This window comes from Gossypium hirsutum, chromosome A13, assembly GCF_007990345.1.
Source record: "Gossypium hirsutum isolate 1008001.06 chromosome A13, Gossypium_hirsutum_v2.1, whole genome shotgun sequence".
NCBI classification, from domain to species: domain Eukaryota; kingdom Viridiplantae; phylum Streptophyta; class Magnoliopsida; order Malvales; family Malvaceae; genus Gossypium; species Gossypium hirsutum.
The window spans coordinates 13,589,535-13,609,958 of record NC_053436.1 but is presented as its reverse complement, the minus strand read 5'-3'; the positions used below and the strand labels follow the sequence as shown (position 1 = coordinate 13,609,958).

The window sequence follows — 20,424 nt, the reverse complement described above, 5'->3', positions numbered from 1 at the left end:
ACCTATCTTCGAACCAATAGAATGCTTCTTTCTCGCTCAAGTTAGAGATTTGAAGCATCAGCTCACTAAATATCCGAACATACTCCCGAACAATGCCTTGTTGCTTAAGACAACGCAATTTAGACCGAGCCTCCTCAGCATATCATGGGTAAAACTACTTTTTCAACTCTCTTTGAAACTTCTCCCAAGTCCTAATTGCGTACCTACCACGTTTCTCATCCGTAGACCTACGACACCACCACGAGAGAGCCACATCAATAAAATAGATTGAAACAATGTTTACCTTAATGGCATCATCCTCGATACCTATCGTTCAAAAGTATTGCTCCATTTCCTACAAGTTGTTCACATCTCTTGTGGACCTTGCACTCTTGAACTTCTTTGGTTTGAGAACATTCATTGCTTGTTGCTTTGGCCTCAAAGTCAACATCCCATTACTCAAAGCAGCTTTGTAAATCGTGAGCTCCCCCTTAAGCTTTTCAATTTCCTTCTTTATGGCTAGCACCATATCCTCGACAGTATCATCCCTCTCTGTCAGCTTTTCTGCAGTAAAATTGACTAATTCATTCATCTTTTCCACATTGGCATCAAGAATCCAACACAAATTCTCTGAGTTACTCTTCCATCAAGTCAAACTCATCTGTGCTTACCTCGACCAACTCAAGCGTCTCCTTCATTTCCCCCACGAGTTCCTCGAGGATACCAACTCAATTTTCCAAAGTTGTCAGCATGACCCTCAAGCGACTTGCTTTTCTGGCCCTCTCACAAGCCTCCATTGGCTCATTCTGATCAGCAACTTCTTTCGACATCCTAATAGTACCTGCGCAACCAATAGCTCAAATACCACTTGTCATAAGGCTAAATCTTGCATCTTGCAATCCATACGACCTTAGGCAATTTGTTAGCTCCAAACTCGCCTAAGTTAGCCTTTAATCCCAAAAATGAGGATTCTTTTAAAGTTCTTTTAAGGCACCAATTTGTATAGCGAAAACAATTGTGCCAAAGGAAGCTAAAAAAGAAAAACAGAAAGCAACAGAAAAACGCACACAAAGTGTTTGAGTAAATGCTCAAAGAATTCTATTATTTTTAAGAACTCAACTTATAATGGATGAGATACAAATAAGGGGGACGCTCTCTATTTATAGTTGAACTCCCCCAAAACGGATGGTCAAGATTCTATTACATCGGCGAACGATATTAACCTATCCCTTAATTTTAGGGATTTACAAGATTACATCATATTAAATCAAATGTACAAGATATGATTCCCATAGTTACTAACAATATCCTATGTTGTCATATTTTTATTATCGGGCTAACCACTTCAACCTGACAGGCTTATCCAATAATTCTTGGAATCGAGCCAGTTCTCATGGGCTAAATGATCCCTATCTAATCGATAGACCTCTATAGGGCACGTCCTGTGCTATGGTCATGGGCTTTACACTTTGGCCCGTGACATATTTCTAAGAAATATAGACCTCTATATGCATCTATATGCATTTTTACCCGTGGTACTGGAGAACAATGTATATGCCTGAACTCCCTAAAGGGCTTGTTAAGATAATCCCTTAGCTTGGGGAACATCTTCTCTCCGGAAAACATCCTAAATAGCACCTCCCTGAACATCTTCCACCGCACTGTCTTCTAGTTTTGACACCCTTGCAGAACTAGTGCCATTCTGTGTGGAGTAGCCAGCAGGCTAAACTCTGTCAACTTTTTTCTTCATCCCAAATATTTCCTTCAGATCTTGCACATGGTGCCTTTCTTTTAACATCATGATGCTTGCAAGCCGCTCACCTTTAAGCTTCACTTCAGCAGCATGCACCAAAACATTCACCTGAAACAGAAAGATTAACAAATAAATTTATTTTAGAAACTAATCTGAGACCTAATAAATGATGAAAATTAAGCATAGAGTAATTCATTATCCTGCAGAAAATAGATTACTGAGAAATGCTACCTTTGTCTGATAACAAAGACCATTAAAGCTAGTTATCGATAATATCTCACCGTATGAGAAAATATGGTTCAAGTAGTCACAATTCCAAAAATCTTAACAGCCGAAGACTTGCTAAAGATAAAGCAGAAACTATTGAACTTAATGCACACAAAGTTGGAATCAATGTATAACTCAAGCTCTTTTTTAATTGTTTGGGGAAAGAGGATCTGAAAATATGACCTCTATCATGGGGAGCAGTTGATACCAACTAATATATGTCTGAGCCACACATGTAAGAGATAGAACTAAAAATGCAAGAAAACTACCAACTGAAGGTTCAAATCGAACAACCTCATTCACCCAAACTAGTGTACTAGGTAAATATTCTCTGTAGAAACACAGTCCTAAATATTCCTAGCATCTGGTCTGTACAATATACATCACAAACTCTATAAGCCTCCACACTAAATTACATCAATGCAGTCCAGTCCCAACTCACCCCCCGCAGCATCCAAAAAAGTAGAAATAGAGGAAAATAAGAAATCTAGGTATAAAAACCCTTTAAACAGAAAAAAAAAATGAAAACATGTTTAGAGGAAGTAATGCAGCTTATCCGATGCCTTTGAGGCAAGATTGATAAAATAATTGTAATGCATTAAACATAAACACATATGGATAGGAAACCCAAATAAATCTATATAATAAATAATATTTATAAAAAAATCCTAAATTGACAATACACTCCCATTCAAACTTGCATACTTTAGGAATTTCCTCCTTTTTTCTTTTTCTCATTTTACTTTGGACTAATGATCAAACAAAGATTTGAACTTAACTTGTCAAAGTTGCGGATGTAAAAAACTAGTTTACAACAACAAAGCAAACAAAGGAAGTTTACCAAATATATCTCTTCCAGTTTTTGTTGCATAAAATACATGACTATGAACCAAGAAACTACCAATGGAAACTCATTAACATTCTCCCTAGTGTTCCAAAATGCATATCGAAAATATCCGCTAGCCATAAAGGAAAACTCAGCAAACAGAAGCAGGTATATTGTCTAATATTCATATTCAATTTTTTGTTCCCACATGCATGATATGCATATGGTAAATTTGGGATTTTACATGTCTGACAAAAGGAAACTGCTAACTAGTCCTTTGCCCCATAAGTATTTGCAGTCAGCAATATCAGGCAACAAATGAACCATTGTTTTCCAGACATTATCAGATGACTTTCAGATCTTATAGATAAGGCCCATAACCCAAAGAAACATTGTTCACTGCAACAAAAGATGTTGGCATAATAATGGAAGTTCCTCAAAGTCCTCTGATCTGACGTAAAGTTTCTAATAATGCAACATTAAATATTTACAGAAAGGAGGAAAAATGTTAGCCCATATACCACATCAGACATATTGCAGTGAAGCTTGGTTACAGAGTCTCCCCGCCCAAGCTCTTGAGCTACTCCATATGCAAGATGTAACTCTGGCCCCATCTCTAGCTTAGGAAGTACCTCTGATAATTTGGTATCAAGGTTAAGGCCACAATGAGAGAGCGTGTATTCCTTGAAGGGCAAACAACAAAGAAACTCAGCATGATGACGCGGAAGGTGCTCCTCAAATTTCTTGGATGCAGGCAAGGCTTTCAATTTCAAAATTTGTGGCCATAAACAGTAACCCAAACGACCATACATATAGCCTTTGAAGAATTGATGAAGATTGATCTCTACCTGCATTTCATAGAAAGCTGATTCAAAACCAAACTTCAAGAACTGAAATGTTCGCTGAAAACATCTATAAACACCTTTAAACTAACAATAAGATTGTCAGCTTATGACTATCTATTCCATACTTTGAGGTAATTATATTTCTGACGAAAATTAACAGCAATTGCTTTCACCAGAAAATAATTTGACTATTACTCTGTGGTAACAAGGAATCCAATATGTTAAGTCAAACAATTTCTGTTCCATGTAATAGAAGGTGACAGAAGGTTTTACAGAAAAATAGAAAAGAAACAAGAATGCTGCTTTTAGTATAGAAACTATACAATGTATCATTTAACACAATAATCAATTATTTTACCATGTAGTATCATATTATAGTGCAGACAATATCGTATAATGTACAGAACCTAGAACGGGAATGGAATATTAATTTTGACTACATCACTCAATAAACATTGGTACAAGTGCATGCAATCAAGTTTAGTCATGTATGTTTATAATTTTGAACCACGACATTTGAGAACAAAACTGACCTCTGTCCAATCTAAGCAATCAATAGCCTTCACATGCTGTTCAAACTTGTTGCTTTTAATCCGACATAAGACACGCCACAAAACAAACGGTTCCCAGCTCAAACCAGGTGTATTCTCAAGCACATTAGTAACAATAACAGGCTCCCCTTTAGTCCAGTGCCTTTGGAAATGCTTTAAATTCCTGTTCTGAACATCTTTAGCTTTTGGACAATATAAATAGTTATCAGTGGAATCTTCTCGAGAAGCTGCTTTCCTTGGTTTATTATTGGCAAACTCAATTTCATCAATTGAGGTGTAACAAAGGCACTGCTGTTTAGGATACTTCAGCACGGTCTCAAGACTGAGATCTTTAGCTATTGCCTCTGACTTTTCTACCAATTCAACGACAGCATTTTCTTTAAACATAGATCTCAACTCTAAAAGAGCACTACCACAACCGCCCAAATCTTTTGGGGGGCAAGAAATGCTACCGTTTTCATTTGCTTTCCACCTAGCTGCTATACAGCTGTGTTTTGTAGAGTCAATTCCAGAAGACGAATCAAGAGGCATCCTCTCTTCTGAATATGTAAAAGACCAAAGTTCACCATGCAAGTAACATGCACCACTGTCAACATATTGAATGTTTACTTCCTCTTCTCCCACCTGCAAATGCCCCTCATGGATTTCCCGGCAACAAATAAGGCAGAGAACATATTTACAGTTAGGACAACTTCGATGATAATCAGCAATTGAAGTTCTGCAGTTGCCACTGCAGAAGAATGCATAATGGCATCAGGAATCTGTTAAATACATTATATTTTAAGTTTTAATAACAAATCAAGTGATCCTTACTCTAGCAACAATATAGAAAATGATAATATATGACAATATTTAGAACATACCAAAATATACAGTTATGACAACCAGGAACTGCCTACTTCAACTGTATTTCTGACGGGAACACCCCTACTCATCCAAAAAATCAAAGTTCACAAAAATTACTTAAAGTGAAGGAAAATATTAAATGAATATTAACTAATAATGTTCTACCGGGTACTTACATATCACATACAAAGATCCTTTCCTAGCAACAATTCATTATGTTATTTTCTATTTTGATAAGGCATAACAAACCATGCCATGAAGAAATGATGGTAGCATAAAAGACTCTGGCTTTATCAACCTGGGTACAATGTTAAGATAAAAAGAATAATTTGATCCCTGAAAACAACATGCAAATCCATCAAGAAATCCACAAGAGAAAGAGTGCAAGTAGACCAATTTTGTATCTATCAAAAGCCAAAATGTTTTAGAAATTTTGAATTCTAACAACAAACTTCAGCAGCATAGTGATTGGCATCTTCTTTCCATAATCAAGCTAACTTTGTTCTTCCACATAAAGACACAGATTTTTTAAAGACAACTGATAAAAACAAGTCAACGTAAATAACGTACTAAAATAGGTAATGTAATCTTAATTATTTAACATTTGACACTAAGAAAAGGTTTTAGACTGTTCTTTTACTACAATGCCAAGCTAGACCACATAAAAAGCCACAAGTAGCAAGAAAAAGCTCTTGCATTGCAAAAAGAGCAGACATTTCCTCCCAGATCGAAGGGAAAAAAACATACCTTGAATTTTAGCTTCTATCAACTTCTCTTTAATTTGTTCTTGACTGAATTGTTCAATGTGTGGGAGAAGACGCTGAAGCATGTATTTGGAGTGCGGAACTTGTTCATCATCAGTGAACTTTAAATGTAGATTTCTTGCCAATTTCTACAGTTTATCACAAATACTATATCATATATCACTTATTACAGGAATATGAATAAAATGTAGTAAAGCAAGAGATACAGAACCAACCATGGTAGAACCATCCTTCCGCAAGCATGCTATGCAATTGCAATTATCCCGACAAACTGGGCACTTATCAGCAATGGCATCCTCTGACATCCCTGGATACCTAGTCAAAAATTCACAATAGATAAAATGTAAAAGTATGTAACAGGAACAAGTGCTAGCAATTGCATACAAACCAGAGCAATGCACATACAGATAGCAGGATACAGATGCACTCACATGTAAATTATGACTAGAGAGAAGAAGGGAAACACTTGAAAAAGAAAACGTAAATTGCTGTTGAAGTCAACTACTCAACTATAACATTAAACAAGTGAAAAAGCGATGCATATATACTTGAAAAAAAGTTCACATTTCATGATTCTTGGTGCTTTTCAGGTGTTAATATTCTTGGCTAAAGCTAATTAATAATTTATAGGGCAATTGGGGACAATAAAGAGGAAAGAGAAAGCACCCTGGCAAAACAGCTGAAGAATAATAAACACATATAAAATTTATCTATTTAAGAAAAAACCTACAGAAAACTTCATTGGAACTTCTTTTGATTAAAATATATCCAAGTGTGCACTATTTGGAGGCACCAGCAAGGCAAATATGCAACTTTTCAGCAATTCTTCAAACCACACAATTTTATTCATTTCTCAACATATTTCAGTGTTTAAATAAAATATAGAAGGTAACAGGTCTTCTCAGTTTTATTCAACAGAAGCACTGTTTCTGACCAGATAATCACTGTCAAAGTTGAAGACCTTTAAATAACAATACTATAGCTCTCTCTCGCTAAGGTTAAATGATCATCTTGAAGCATTAATAGCATGTCATCACTACAAAACAAAATAATGGCTTTCAATTGAAATGTAGCATTGCCAACATTATCTAGTTCTGATCCAATTTATCTTTTGTGAAAAACCATCTCATGAAAACAGAAATACAAGTTAAATCTAGTATCAAAGTTTGGGGGAATGAGAAAAATGAAAAGGAAAAAAAAAGTAAGCAAACTTATGTAACTCATATAAAAGCTGAAGAATTTTTAGTGATGCTATATCAATTATCAACTAGTCCACCAAGAATAAGTAAGAAGTGTTATCATTAAGGAAATAATAAATACAAGAGCCCCAACCAACACACAGGCTTTAATTACAGTAAAGCTCTAAAGGTGAACACCTGAACTCCAATATAATCCAGTATTGCAAAAGAATTCAAACATCAGCTCTCAGCCACATACAACCTAAAGTGGCTGATGAGAAGCATCTATGAGTCAAAACCAAGTTACGGAGATGAACAATTGTAATAACAACCAATAATAAGAAGACATTAATAGTTAAAAGAAAGAAGACAAAGTTAGTGAAATAAAGAAATACCATTTTGTACAGCGAACGCAATATCGTTTCCGGCGGCAAGTTTTGCACTCAATAACTCGGCCTTTCTCATTCCTCTGGCACTGATGGCACATTAATGATCTTTCCTGAAACCAAAAAAAAAAAAAAAGAGAGAATCAAGGAGAAAAAAAGAAACACCATCAGGACCAATGTAAAAGGGTTCATTTTCTTCTTACCATAACATTTCTTTTTTTCCGTGAATAATTTGTCACAGGTTCTTCCCATTTCTTACTCTTTGCATCATCTTTACGTTTAAGGGAATGACCAGGATTATCTTTCTCTGTTTCTGTATCTTCCCCTTCATTTTCTTCACTGCCATCAGTTTCCATATCAACGCTATCCTCCATAGCAGCTGCTGCTTCTTCTTCTTCTTCAAAAATCTTCTTTTTCAATTTATTGGGAGAAAACACGGCTTGATCAGTCGTGGGTCTTTTGAAAGGAAGCTTCTTTACCCCAAATCCGTACAAATTCTTGGGTTTTGCTTGCATTTGTGTGGAGTTGGGTTTAGCTCTCAGAATCCTACTATTATCATGATGTCTCATACTCCTAGGTCGCTTCCACGTGATAGCTCCTTCCAGTTCATTATTTTACCAGTCGCTCTCGTCGGCTTTAGCCCCTTCATCGGCACCGGCACCGGCACCGGCACCGGCACCGTCGAGAAACTAAAGTAATGGATGGTGGAAATAAATACAAATGAGAGGTAGGGCGTGGTGCAGAAGATTTTTGCTTCCCAAACAAGTTTCGATACTGTCAGTGAGCTGAAAAAAAGAATAAAGAAACCTAAAATATTTTGAAAATCTAAAAATGGTTCCTTTTTTATTTATTTTACTAAATTTGAATTAATATTAATTTATATTGTCATTAAAGATTAATTTTTTATTTTTTAAGTTAATAACTATATTATTTGTTATGAATATTTTTAAACATATATTTATTATAATTAATCTTTTACCTTTCATCTTCTTTTTTAACTTTTTATTTTTCATCTTCCTTTTCAACTTTTTATCTTTCATCTTTCTTCAACTCTTCACATTCTATTTTTTTATAACCCCGTTTCTATTTATATATTAAAAAAAAGAGAAATCTACTACTAATAATGATGATGAAAAAGAATAGAAATCCCCATTATTTTCATATATTATTTTTGTGTTATTTGCACTATTATAATTTTATAATACGTTATGAGTATGAGCTTGTTGGATAATATTCAATATTCTGTTGGAAAATAAGTAAGTTAGACATATAACGTCCTTATTGAAGCAACACTATTAAGGTATGTGATTTCTATGCATGCTTGAACGATTTTGATATTTCAATATTCTTAATGTAAAAAAGTTTAAAGTGATGTTTTTTTTCGTATTTAAGTATAGATTTATATTTTATATATTCTATGATATGCTTGTTTATGATCTAAGGCTTTGAATAAGATTAAAGTATCAACAACTTGAATAACTTTACTTAAATATGTATATCTTCCATAACATATGCCATTGATATGATTAAAAAATGACTACCATTTTTTAAATATTTTATTTTGTTTGGTGACATTTACCAAATGTACTACGTTGTCTATTAAATTATTTCTAATAGAGCCACACATAATTTGTAAGTATGAATGAATTTGACTTTTTATATAGACAAAGTAAAAATTATTATTTTTGTCCAACATCATCTACATGAAGAATTAAAAGTGGAATATCTAATTACAAAATATCATTTTTGACTCTTGAATTGTGTAATAATTTGAAAGAATGATTTGACCATTAAAAAATGGTAATAAAGCTTGTTATGATTGAAATATATCATGTGCTCCTGCAGCAACAATATCGTGAAAAAGATTTTAAAAAATATTTTGAAACGATCTCATACCTTCTAGTGAAAAAGGATCTATTCCCTGACGTGAATATAACAATAAATAACAATTATGAAAAATTAAAATACAAATATCGTGGTTGTCGTTGTAATTAAAGATGTGGTTTGAGACATATTAATAATTATTATCATGGTGGTTATAATAGTGATACTTTTAACTACCAAAAAAAGAATAATAAGGAAAAATAAGAAAATAATGGTTAAAATATTCGAAGGTTATTGAAAATTTATGCTACCAATGTGGTATGGAAATGCATTGGTTACGTACCTGTAACTTTATCAAATAATCCAGTAAAAAAAAGGGAAACAATATTGAGATAAATTTCGTTATCCCAAAAATGATGAAATGAAGGATAATTTTTCGGTAAAAAATGAAAATTTTTACTATGATGCTAAAGTTGATCATACATATAAGAATGATTAATATGCTCTTAGTTTATGTCAAAATTTTGTTGGGATCCAAGCATTGAAATGGTTTAAGAATCATTAGAATCAATGACTCCTTGATATTGGCTCGAGGATGATCTCTTGCTCTCCATTACAAAAGATGCTTATAATCACTACTTCTCATCCATGGCAACCTAAGTCAGTCTAATAAATTTCTTTTGAAATTTGATTTGATTTAGTTTAATTTATATAATTCTCTATCCATAACTCTATGAATTTTTAAAACTCTTTACGCATTTAGTTATTGGGATGTTGATGTGGAGATAAATGTTTTTATTTTTCTTATTGGTTCATTTTAATAGAATTGATTGATTTAATTTTGATTTGGATTAAGATATATGATTATTTTGGAATGAAAGTAAAAGTACTTGTCATGAATTTTGGAATATTTACCCTATCTGGATAGTTTCATGATTGAGATGGAGGTTAGAAAATGTTTATGTTAAACCTTAATAGCTATAAAATTATTTTAATCTGGTCTTATAATATTTTGTATTTTGTTGTGTTATATATATATATATATATATTATCTAACCATAGTGATTTATTAGTAACATAAATTTATTATTTGTTATGTTTAATATATGTTTTATTTATACCTATTCATTTTATTTTTATATAAATAAATAAAGTTCTTGAAGATCAGAAATTTTTATCCTTCATGTTGAAAAGAAGTGTAAAAGTGTATATTATATAAAAAAAATTAAACATTCATTAATATTATCTAATAAAATAATTACATGTTCCAAAAGGGCTAATATTGCTTCAAACTGTAAAAAGCTCTTTAAGAACTAATATTTTACCTTATTGTGATGCAAAATTTTGTAAAATATAATATTATTTTTCAAATCAAATAATATATGTTGAAGGAAATCTTTGTGTTATACATTAAAACCATAAATAGAAATAACATTAGATGTATTTGTTTTATATATATTCCCCGAAGGAATACATTGCACTTAAAAGAAGTTCATAGTTTTGGTATGACCGGTTAGACATCCCGAGTCAATGATGATGCAAAATAATTTGATCATCATTTATATGATTTTATTGAAAAATTAGAAGTTATATTTTAATAATTGTCGTCAATACTAGTTCTTTAGACAACATATTGAACTAACACCAACTAAAGTTAAAAGTTGGTTGCATTTTTGGATGATAACCAAATAATATATGAACTCATGTATCACATGTGTGCAATCTAAAGTTTGCGATATTATTTCTTGAAATAAATTGATTGTGAACAATCTCTATAGTACGTAATTTGTGCTAACAACACTGGTGCATTATATCTCAAACTTGATTTTCGTAGTTTTAACTAGGATAATGTCAAGTTGTCTATGTCTATATATGCTATACTTAATGGTTAGCAAAACTATACCTCCATTTAATTACTTAACCATTAATATAAGAATAGTTTTACAATAAGCATGTAATTTTATTTGCATTAAGTCAACATGTAAGAAATATTTGTCTCGTGAGAATTTACTTTCATTTATAAGCCAATAGATTTCATCTAAGAATATCTAAATGTATTATATCTATTTAATATTCTATCATAATGTACTACGATGAATCATCAAGTATGAAATTGAGAAAATTTAGAATTTTCATTAAATGTTAAAAGTTGAAAGGAGATATATTTATAATTTTGAAAAGTATTATCATGTTACACATCTTCTTAGTATCAAGGGGAGACAAGTTGGTTAAATAATTATGTCATCATTTTTTGTGATCCTTACTAATATTTTGTGCACAAAGTTTGAAGGATAAAATTATTTTCCAGACATGTTTAGTGATGACTGTAATGGCCCAAATTTCAGTGATATCGGAACAGTGATTTGAGATCACTAAATCCGACATGTGAGTTTAAATATTAGTAAGTAAAAGTTAAGTGTGGTTTTAGAAATAATTTCGAATTAGTGAAATTATGAATTAAAAGAAATTTGTAGATTAAATGAGATAAAAACGAGGTATCGAGACCTCAAATTCATAAACCGAGCCATAAATATTTTTATAAATATTTATGGAGTGTTAATAAGTTAGTATTAAAGTTTCGTCAAGAAATTTTAAGGTTTCGGTAGTTAATTGAGTAAAAAAGACTAAATTGAATTAAGTGCAAAATTGTGAGATGAGATTAAATAGTTCTACTAATAATTAAAGAAGGACTAAATGGACAATTAAACACCTATTATTGGGCTGGACGGCATGTGTGTGCAGGAAAAATAAAAATCAAGTGTGAACAAGGGGCAAAATTGGAAATAGGGTAAAAATTTAATAGCAAAATATGATGTAGTTGGTAATTCTAGAGAATTCAACATTTTTCTTCATATTCATCAGCTAAAAACACCATTAGAGAGATTTTAAGAAGCTGGTTTTTATATTTTACAGCATGTAAGTTCAACTCTTGATTATTTCTGTAATTTTTGTGTTTTTAAGATTTTTACAACGAGGTCCACTTGTTTAATTCATTAGTTTTTGATTTCATGGGTAATTTTGGAAGTTCCCATGAATAAGTGCTGAAATTTTATGATGATTTATCATGGAATTGAAGTTTTAATTTTATTATATGATAATTTTATGAAGAGATTTTCATAGAAATTAATTTTAGGACCTAATTGTGAAAGTTGTTGAAATTAGGGTTTTGTGTTAAACCATGGAATGTCAAAGACTGAGAAGTAGTTTGTAGTGTTTAGATAAAATGATATTTGAAAGGAATTAGTTTAATTGATGAATAAATTGAGTAGGGACTAAATTGTAAAAATTAAAAAGTTTTGAGGTAATAGTGTAATTTCAAAAATTTAAGAGCATAAGTTGTGAAATAGAATAGAATTGAAATAGATGCTAATGAAGGAATGATTTTATAATTATAGATCAAGAAAACGAAGTGAATCGTGAAAATGAGAAAATTCAAGAATAATCCCTGAATTTCTACGACTTTTGCAAATTAGCCCAGGTAAGTTCATATGGCAAAGTTCAATGTTTGATATGAAAATCTTATGATTATTAAAGTATTTTATTGTAGATGAATATTATCAAATTGTATTAATTACTAAATAATATGTAACTGAAAGTACAAATTAGTTGGAACAATGGATTTGAGTGCTTTCACTTTGTGACTATGATGAATCGACGGAAAAAGATGTAATATGTGCGCCCGTTTAAGACTATAGCTGGGCTATGGCATCAGTGTAATGTGATATGTGTTCTCGTATAAGACCATAGCTAGGCTATGGCATCAGTGTGACATGATAATGTGATTCCGTATAAGACCATATCTGGGATATGGCATCGGTGTGTGGTGTGATCCGTGTAAGACCACAACAAGGCTATGGCTTCGGTGTGTGATATGTGAAAATGTGCAAGTCCATAGTTTAATATGGCAATATGATAATGAAGCACTCAATTCCATTAGTGTTCCATAATTTGTCAATGGAAATAAATGAGAAAAAGGGGCCCAAAGAAGTTAAATTCGTGAATAGCAACATGGAAATTATTCAAAGGAGTTTAATAACGAATTTGTGATTTACAGGATAAAGTAGTTAAATTAAAAGATATATGATTGTGTACAATGTTCGGTAAGATTTTTTGTTTTTATGCCTATGAGCTTACTAAGCTTTTATAAGCTTACTTGTGTATGATATTTGTTTTGTAGATTGACTTATACATACGGAGGATCGGATCTACAATAAGGATCACACTATCTAGATTTACTTCAGTAGATTTTGTTAAACAACTTTTTGATTTATATGGCATGTATAGGAGGTGATTTGATAATGTAATTGTATGAATGATTAAGTATGCAAAGTATGTTGAATGTGATGTTTTGTGTTTGAAAATGAAATATACATGTTTTGGCTTGAAAAAAAATTGATTGGTTGGACTCTATTAGTGTATAATTGTGTTTAGGTACAGGAAATGGATAAATGAATGTTATTTGATCAAGATTTATAAGTCAATGTATTGGGCATGAACTAGGTGTGTTTAATATGTGAAAATAGCTTAAAATGGTGAAAAATCAGGCTTTTACAAGGCCAAGTTACATGGGCATGTGCCCAGGCCGTGTAGCAAAGTCAGAATTGCACACAGGCTAGTCCCACGATCGTGTGAGCAAGACAGATCTGCTCACGGGCTGGCCCCACGGCCATGGGAGCCCCACAGGCAGGCGACACGGGCATGTCCCAGGCCACACAGGTGTGTGCCCCTATTTTCAAGGAAAAGTTTCCAAACTTCCCGGTTTAGTCCCAAATCATTTCCTAAGCATCTCGTAGGTCCATATTAGGGACTTAAAGATAAAATTTAAGAAATTCTAAATTGAAATACAGATTTATGACTCGGTTTTGTTTATTTATTAGGTGTAAAATTTCGGTAGTATCTCGAACCCTATCCCAGCGTTGGATACGGGCGTGGGGTGCTACAATGACATTAGAGATTGCATATACTAGTTGATAAATATGCCAACTAAAATGCTCCAAATAATTATATGTCCCAGAAGGACAATGTGTTTAAAATAAGTCTTGGGCATGCTAGAAGTATGGCAAACTAGTCGATTCCATAAAATGAAAAATTCTTTAAAGAAAGAAAAAAGAAATGAAGATGGTCACATGTTAAAAGAGGCGAGTACTCATAAAGAAACCCAAGAAATAACTTTTGATAAAACCTCAAAAGAGGTTTAGGTACCTGAAATTATGAATATAATGAGATATATCAATTAGTTATGTCATAATCAAAGATGATTGAGCTGACAAAAGAAATTTTTGTCAACAATGATCATATACATAGAACACTTCAATATTATGAAAAAAAGAGGATCTTGAATGAAAATATACTTAAAAACATTAAGATGAAAACATATCATCAAAATAAATAAGTGTTTCTATTATAACTTATGAAATGCATCTCGAACATGAAGTCCAAACACCTAGAAGATGTAAAGCCAAGTGGAGTACATGTTAACATAATAGCGGAAAAAATATATAAGTCATAATTTATATAATTGACTTGTAACACAAACTTTCATAAGACACTTGACTTTAGTTATGAAAAATAATTAATTTTTTATGGATGCAATAGTCTAACACTAAATAAATTATTTATTTAGGTCTAGTAAATTTGTATTTACCTTATATAAATTATTTGATAATATTGATGTCTGAAGCATAAAACTCGAATTTCATGAGAAAAACATTAAATGTAAATATGATTTTGTTTAGGAGTTTTTATTAATTAATGTATTTAAACCTATATGTTATTATTAGTATTGTTGATATTAATGTATCAAATATCATTAGAGTTCCTGAAGAATTTTTAAGAGTAATAATTATTCGGTAGATAAACTTTATAATGAAAGTATATTTAAAAATGAAATTTTGTCTCGACGTGAAGATTGAGTGTTCAATAAGGATAAATTGTTACACAATGGTATTATAAAGAATTACTATTGAGTATCCAATAGTGTTTATATAATCAAAATTAATCAGACTAATTTTACATGTAGATTAGAGATATTGAAAATGAATACAAATGGTCAAACAATAATGTTATAAAACGATGATCCTGAAGTACCATTTCTTTATGTGCCCAGTGCACTCATTGTATTGGTAATAGTGAACGATATAATATAATCTACAAAAGGATGGAGACGTAAATATTCAATAGATTCGTTCAAGTGAAAATTTGACAGTTCTTTTTACTAAGGCACTCCTTATTGCTACATTTGAAAAGTTAATTTCCAATATTGGATTGCATCGTTTCAAAAATCTTAAGTGATGATTAAATGAGATAAAATTCGTACTACATTTTTCTTTTAAGGTTGTGACATATTGTGTATTAAAAGATTATGTACTCTTTTTTCCTTCACTCGGTTTTTATCTAGCAAGGTTTTTCCTAATAAGGTTTTTAATGAGGCATATATTTTATACAATGAAGTGATGAACATCCAAGAGAGAGTGTTATGAATACTATTAAGTGAATGTTCATTATAATTAACTTTTCACTATTCATCTTCCTTACCTCTTCACCTATCTCTTTATAATCTCCTTGCATATATAAGAGTATACTACTTGTAATGATGGTGAAAAAGAATAGAAATGTAATAGAAATCTCCCTTAATTCTCCTATATTATTCTTGTATTCTTTGCATTATTATTATTTTATAATTTTATTCAAATTAAATTAATTTTTATTTAATAAATAATTGTTTGATCGGATGACGATTTTTTTTCTAATTTCACAGATGGTTCATGTCATAAGTGAAGTTAAAAAAAGCTTTTACCTCTAGTTATTTACTCTTTGTTTTTAAATATCAATTAAAGAGTTAAAAGAACTCCCTTATTAAGTATCGTTTTCATTAATTTATAGGCTTTTATAATATAAAGTTAAATATTATATATTTAAAAATAGAAAAAATAATGTAATTATAAAATTGATTAGCTGAAATGATATAAATCAATAAAATACTATATAACAGTTATAAATTTTCTACCTTAAATAATTATTTGTATTTATTAATGAGATAATAAATAAAAAAGTAAATGTATATTACTTTATTAAATTTTAATGAGCGAAAATATATTATTATTAAAAATAAGATTATTTTTTATGTTGTTTAAAAAAACTCTAACATAGCAAATATATATATATATAAGAAAATGAATTATGAAAGACCAAATATCACCCCAAAAAACTCAATGAATTCAGAAAATATAAAAATTAAAATTAACATAATAAAGCTTTTTTTTTTGTGTTCTTATCATTTAATTAAATTAAGTTGACATAATAAAGTAGAGTTAAAAGTATTGCCCGTCTTGTTTATGCCAAATCTGGTTTCATTGACTGAGGTATAAGATTTTTCCCTCATTTTTTAGTATAAAAATAATTTTGGACAAAAGAAAAACAATGGAATTATATGAAAAATGTCCACCTGAAACTTATTCAGGAAAAAAAGTTTTCCTTTTTCTAGGAAAAAAAAAAGGGTGTTAATTCAGGAGGCCTCTTTGCTTGAAAACATCATGCATTGCTACACCAATCTTTGCAGGAGATTCAGCAACTGTCACTCCAGCTTCCCTTAGAGTCTTGATTTTGTCCTGTGCAGTACCCTTGCCCCCTGATACTATAGCTGTTTGTATAGACATCACAAGAATAATGAGTAACTGAATAAAACATTTTACAGCAAAAAGAAATGGCTATATTATTGGTTGTAAAAACCACACCAGCCAATTCCAGCAGTTCAATCATAGAAGTTTACTCTAAAAATTAGAACATCGACCAGAACCGGAGAAAAGAGAAACCAAGAACTAAAAAATGGGAAAAACCCAGATTTTTTGAAACGAAAATTTGAGATTTTCCACTATGTTTTTGGTTTTTTTTCATCCTTGGTCTTTTGTAAAAATAAATTTTCCATTTTAAAAATATTTTTCTTCATTTTTTGAATTTTACTTCATTATTATTAATTTATATTTTTTAGTGCAACTAGTTGAACCGGAAACAAAAGATCTAACCGGTTCGGTTTTTTTAAACCATGCCCACAAGAGTAAATTTCAATCGTGTTTCCTCCCAACTTGAACACATACTTGCATACATTAACAAAAGAGTTAGCTATATAGCGTTCATATAAAATGTGAAAAAAAGGTGTTTTGATTATTATATAGGTTGAACATTTTCCTTTTAAAGAATAAAAAGGGTCTTAGGATTGCTATATTTGAGCTTATGCAGGAGTGCATGCAAGAGATATAAAGTACTTGCAACTGCAATCAGAAGCCTAATAAACAAAACATTGAAGCAATGTATTACCTCCTGCATGACCCATACGCCGTCCTGGAGGAGCAGTAAGTCCAGCAATGAAGGCAACAATGGGCTTTTCAGTCCCACTTTCCTGTTTCATTTATACAACAAAACAAGATGTTAAATCCACAAGTGGTAAAGGAAGACGATTCTCTAGCCACTTTTAGTTTTATGGAGTGCAGTAGAAATGAGATAAAGAAGGTTCGAAATTACAAACTAGTATATTGCACTATGGAAAAAAGAAATAAATTGCAAACATTTCCATTATAAATATGGCAGTAAAATTAACAAAATGTAGCATAAAGCAAAACCAATTAAGCATATGTTAGAGGGGCTGAATTATGTCTTCATCATATAGGTATATATGAGGACAAACACATACTCATTTGTGGATCCAGGGTAAAGAACTATAGATTATAAACCAATTCTTGAATAGTATATTTGATCTTGCTATTAACCAAGTGAGAATCTGCATGGAAGGCTACCATTTTTTACCCACATAAGTACCACAAGCAGTAACTAGTAAAAATTAATATCAGTTTCTGGAACAAGGAGTCCTTAGTTCCTTTAGTAAAATATTAACATTACCTTTATTAGTGCAGCAGCATCTTCTTCTGCTGTGCCTCCTATCTCACCAATTAGAATAATACCTGAATGAAATTGCAATAATCAGATAGTTTGCCTTCCTATTAGACATCAGTTTAAAGCATTTTCCACAATGGTAAGTTTTACCTACCAAATCCGTCAACCAAAAAGAGAAAGTGTAAACGAGAGAAAAGAAAACAAGAAATGGAAAAAGAAGAAGAAGAGAACTAGCCACAATAGACAAGATACAGCCACACAGTAATAAAAACCCTTTAATTCAATAACTAAAGTAGAATAAATGATAGTCACATAATACTAAATTAGGAAAATGTTACCTTCTGTCTGAGGATCAGCAAGGAATTTGGTCACACAATCAACAAAGTTGGTCCCATTAAAAGGATCTCCACCAATTCCTACGCAGGTTGATTGCCCCAAACCAACTGCAGTTGTTTGAAAAACCTACAAGATAAAATGACATATTATTATCGAAAAATAACTCAACAGGAGTGCACATGACATCAGCATATGAAAAACAGTGTTAGTTTAGTGTAAGACGCAGCTTTATTCGAGTTTTTTTGAGTTCTATGGTGGTTGAAATATAACAACTATGAGCTTATACATATAGTATGTAATATATAGTGAAGGGCAGGGCAGATTAACTTAAGTATCAAACAAAACTTCACAGGGTTAATTCTATTCATACTATTCAAAAACTTCCATCAAATCAAATTTATCACTTGAAAACTTTCCTCTTTGGACATTTGTTCTTTATTAAATAGAAACACTGTTATATGACCACCACTCCCAAGTTGTCTGTTACATACATAGATATCTTAAAAGGACAAGACCATGTGGACAGAACAAAGATACTAAAAAGATAGAGACATGCAGTTTGGCCACAAGCTCTGCCAGAAGAGCAAAACTCCCTCTTCAAAATGTCTTGAGAAATAAGTTGGGCAGTTTAGGAAAAAAAAAAAACATGTGGTGATGTATCATCAGGCATATAGATATTAAATAAGCGACTAATACACACAGATATGAAGTAATCTAGGAACATTTTAAAAAAAATGTGTAAAATAAAAAGTCTTACTGCTTCATATGTTAAAGTGCCAGATCGAGAAACAATTCCTATGTGACCTGGTTTGTGAATATATCCAGGCATAATTCCAATCTTGCATTCCCCAGGTTTAATGATGCCAGGGCAGTTTGGACCAATCAGCCTGGTTTTTGATTGCTGATTAAGGGCAGCCTTCACACGGACCTGCAGCACAAAGATATCAGCTTTGATCACAAAATATCAATAAAACTCATTTCCAATCATAACCCCAAAGGTATAAACTGTAACTCGAGCCAAAGGCAGCCCCTAGGAGCATTTTGCAGTTATGCTCTTGGAGTTACACATAATGCAAATAAGCTGACTGAATAAAAAGTTTAGACACTCAATTAAACGAACAGATTTGGTTCTAAGGTTCCTCCAATTCATTTACCATGTCATGTTGAGGAATTCCTTCTGTGATACAAACAACAAGGTCCAGCTCAGCTTCCATAGCCTCCATGATAGCCGCCGCAGCAAAAGGGGGAGGAACATATATGACAGAAGCATTGGCCTTGGTTTCAGCTTTTGCTTCAGCTACTGAGTTGAAAACAGGAAGTCCTAAGTGCTCTGTGCCGCCCTTCTTCGGTGTAACTCCACCAACCTATCAAAACAAAAAAATACATAAAACAAAGGAATAATAAGAACCCTTGGATCATTCCAACAATTCGTACAGTACATTATGAAAAAATTTATGATATGCAGAATTTTACATAACATATTACAAAACTAACTTAAACCCTGTTCTCAGACATGTATAAACAAATAATATAAAGGCTTTGACTTTCCCATATTTTCTCAATACCCCAAGTATTTGCTGTGAAAAGAAAATATACTCATTTATCAGATTCATGAAAAAAAGGGATAAAAGTTGGATTCGAATTTGAAGTACCATCTTAGTGCCATATTCGATGGCTTGCTCGGTGTGGAAAGTGCCATTCTTTCCGGTTATGCCTTGGCAAATAACGCGGGTGTTCTTGTCTACGAAAACCGCCGGTTGAGGCGCCGGAGCCGCCGAGAACGACCGTGAATGGAGGGGACTGAGTGGGGATTTGCGATGAGAAAACTGGGATGACAAAGATCGGAGGAGTCGTGAGGCTTGTCTAGCCATTGACGTTGCTGGTGCTGGTTCAGTGATGGATCTCCTTTGCCTCTCGCGCTGTAAGAACCGAAAAAAGTATGCCCTCTTTTGTATTGGTTAGCTTCCCTTTTCTTTATTTTTC

The 20,424-nt window shown here is 32.0% G+C and overlaps 1 protein-coding gene and 1 pseudogene across 2 annotated transcripts; both read right to left on the bottom strand.

Annotated features, from left to right (window-relative positions):
* Positions 1 to 1,054: 1,054 nt before the first annotated feature.
* On the bottom strand, positions 1,055 to 8,198 carry LOC107894050 (lysine-specific demethylase JMJ25-like; annotated as a pseudogene). The gene is made up of 7 exons (XR_005907432.1): positions 7,599 to 8,198; positions 7,405 to 7,508; positions 6,047 to 6,146; positions 5,815 to 5,959; positions 4,204 to 4,976; positions 3,347 to 3,673; positions 1,055 to 1,840 (listed from the first exon to the last, which is right to left on the bottom strand). The product of XR_005907432.1 is annotated as a lysine-specific demethylase JMJ25-like (transcript).
* An 8,260-nt stretch (positions 8,199 to 16,458) lies between these two features.
* LOC107894049 (succinate--CoA ligase [ADP-forming] subunit alpha, mitochondrial) lies at positions 16,459 to 20,409 on the bottom strand. Its single transcript, XM_016819250.2, has 7 exons — positions 20,094 to 20,409; positions 19,596 to 19,805; positions 19,199 to 19,369; positions 18,444 to 18,567; positions 18,112 to 18,173; positions 17,533 to 17,614; positions 16,459 to 16,858 (listed from the first exon to the last, which is right to left on the bottom strand). Exons 1-7 carry the CDS (start codon positions 20,310 to 20,312, stop codon positions 16,719 to 16,721), a joined length of 1,008 nt encoding a protein of 335 aa, XP_016674739.1. The 5' UTR covers positions 20,313 to 20,409; the 3' UTR covers positions 16,459 to 16,718.
* Positions 20,410 to 20,424: the final 15 nt, after the last annotated feature.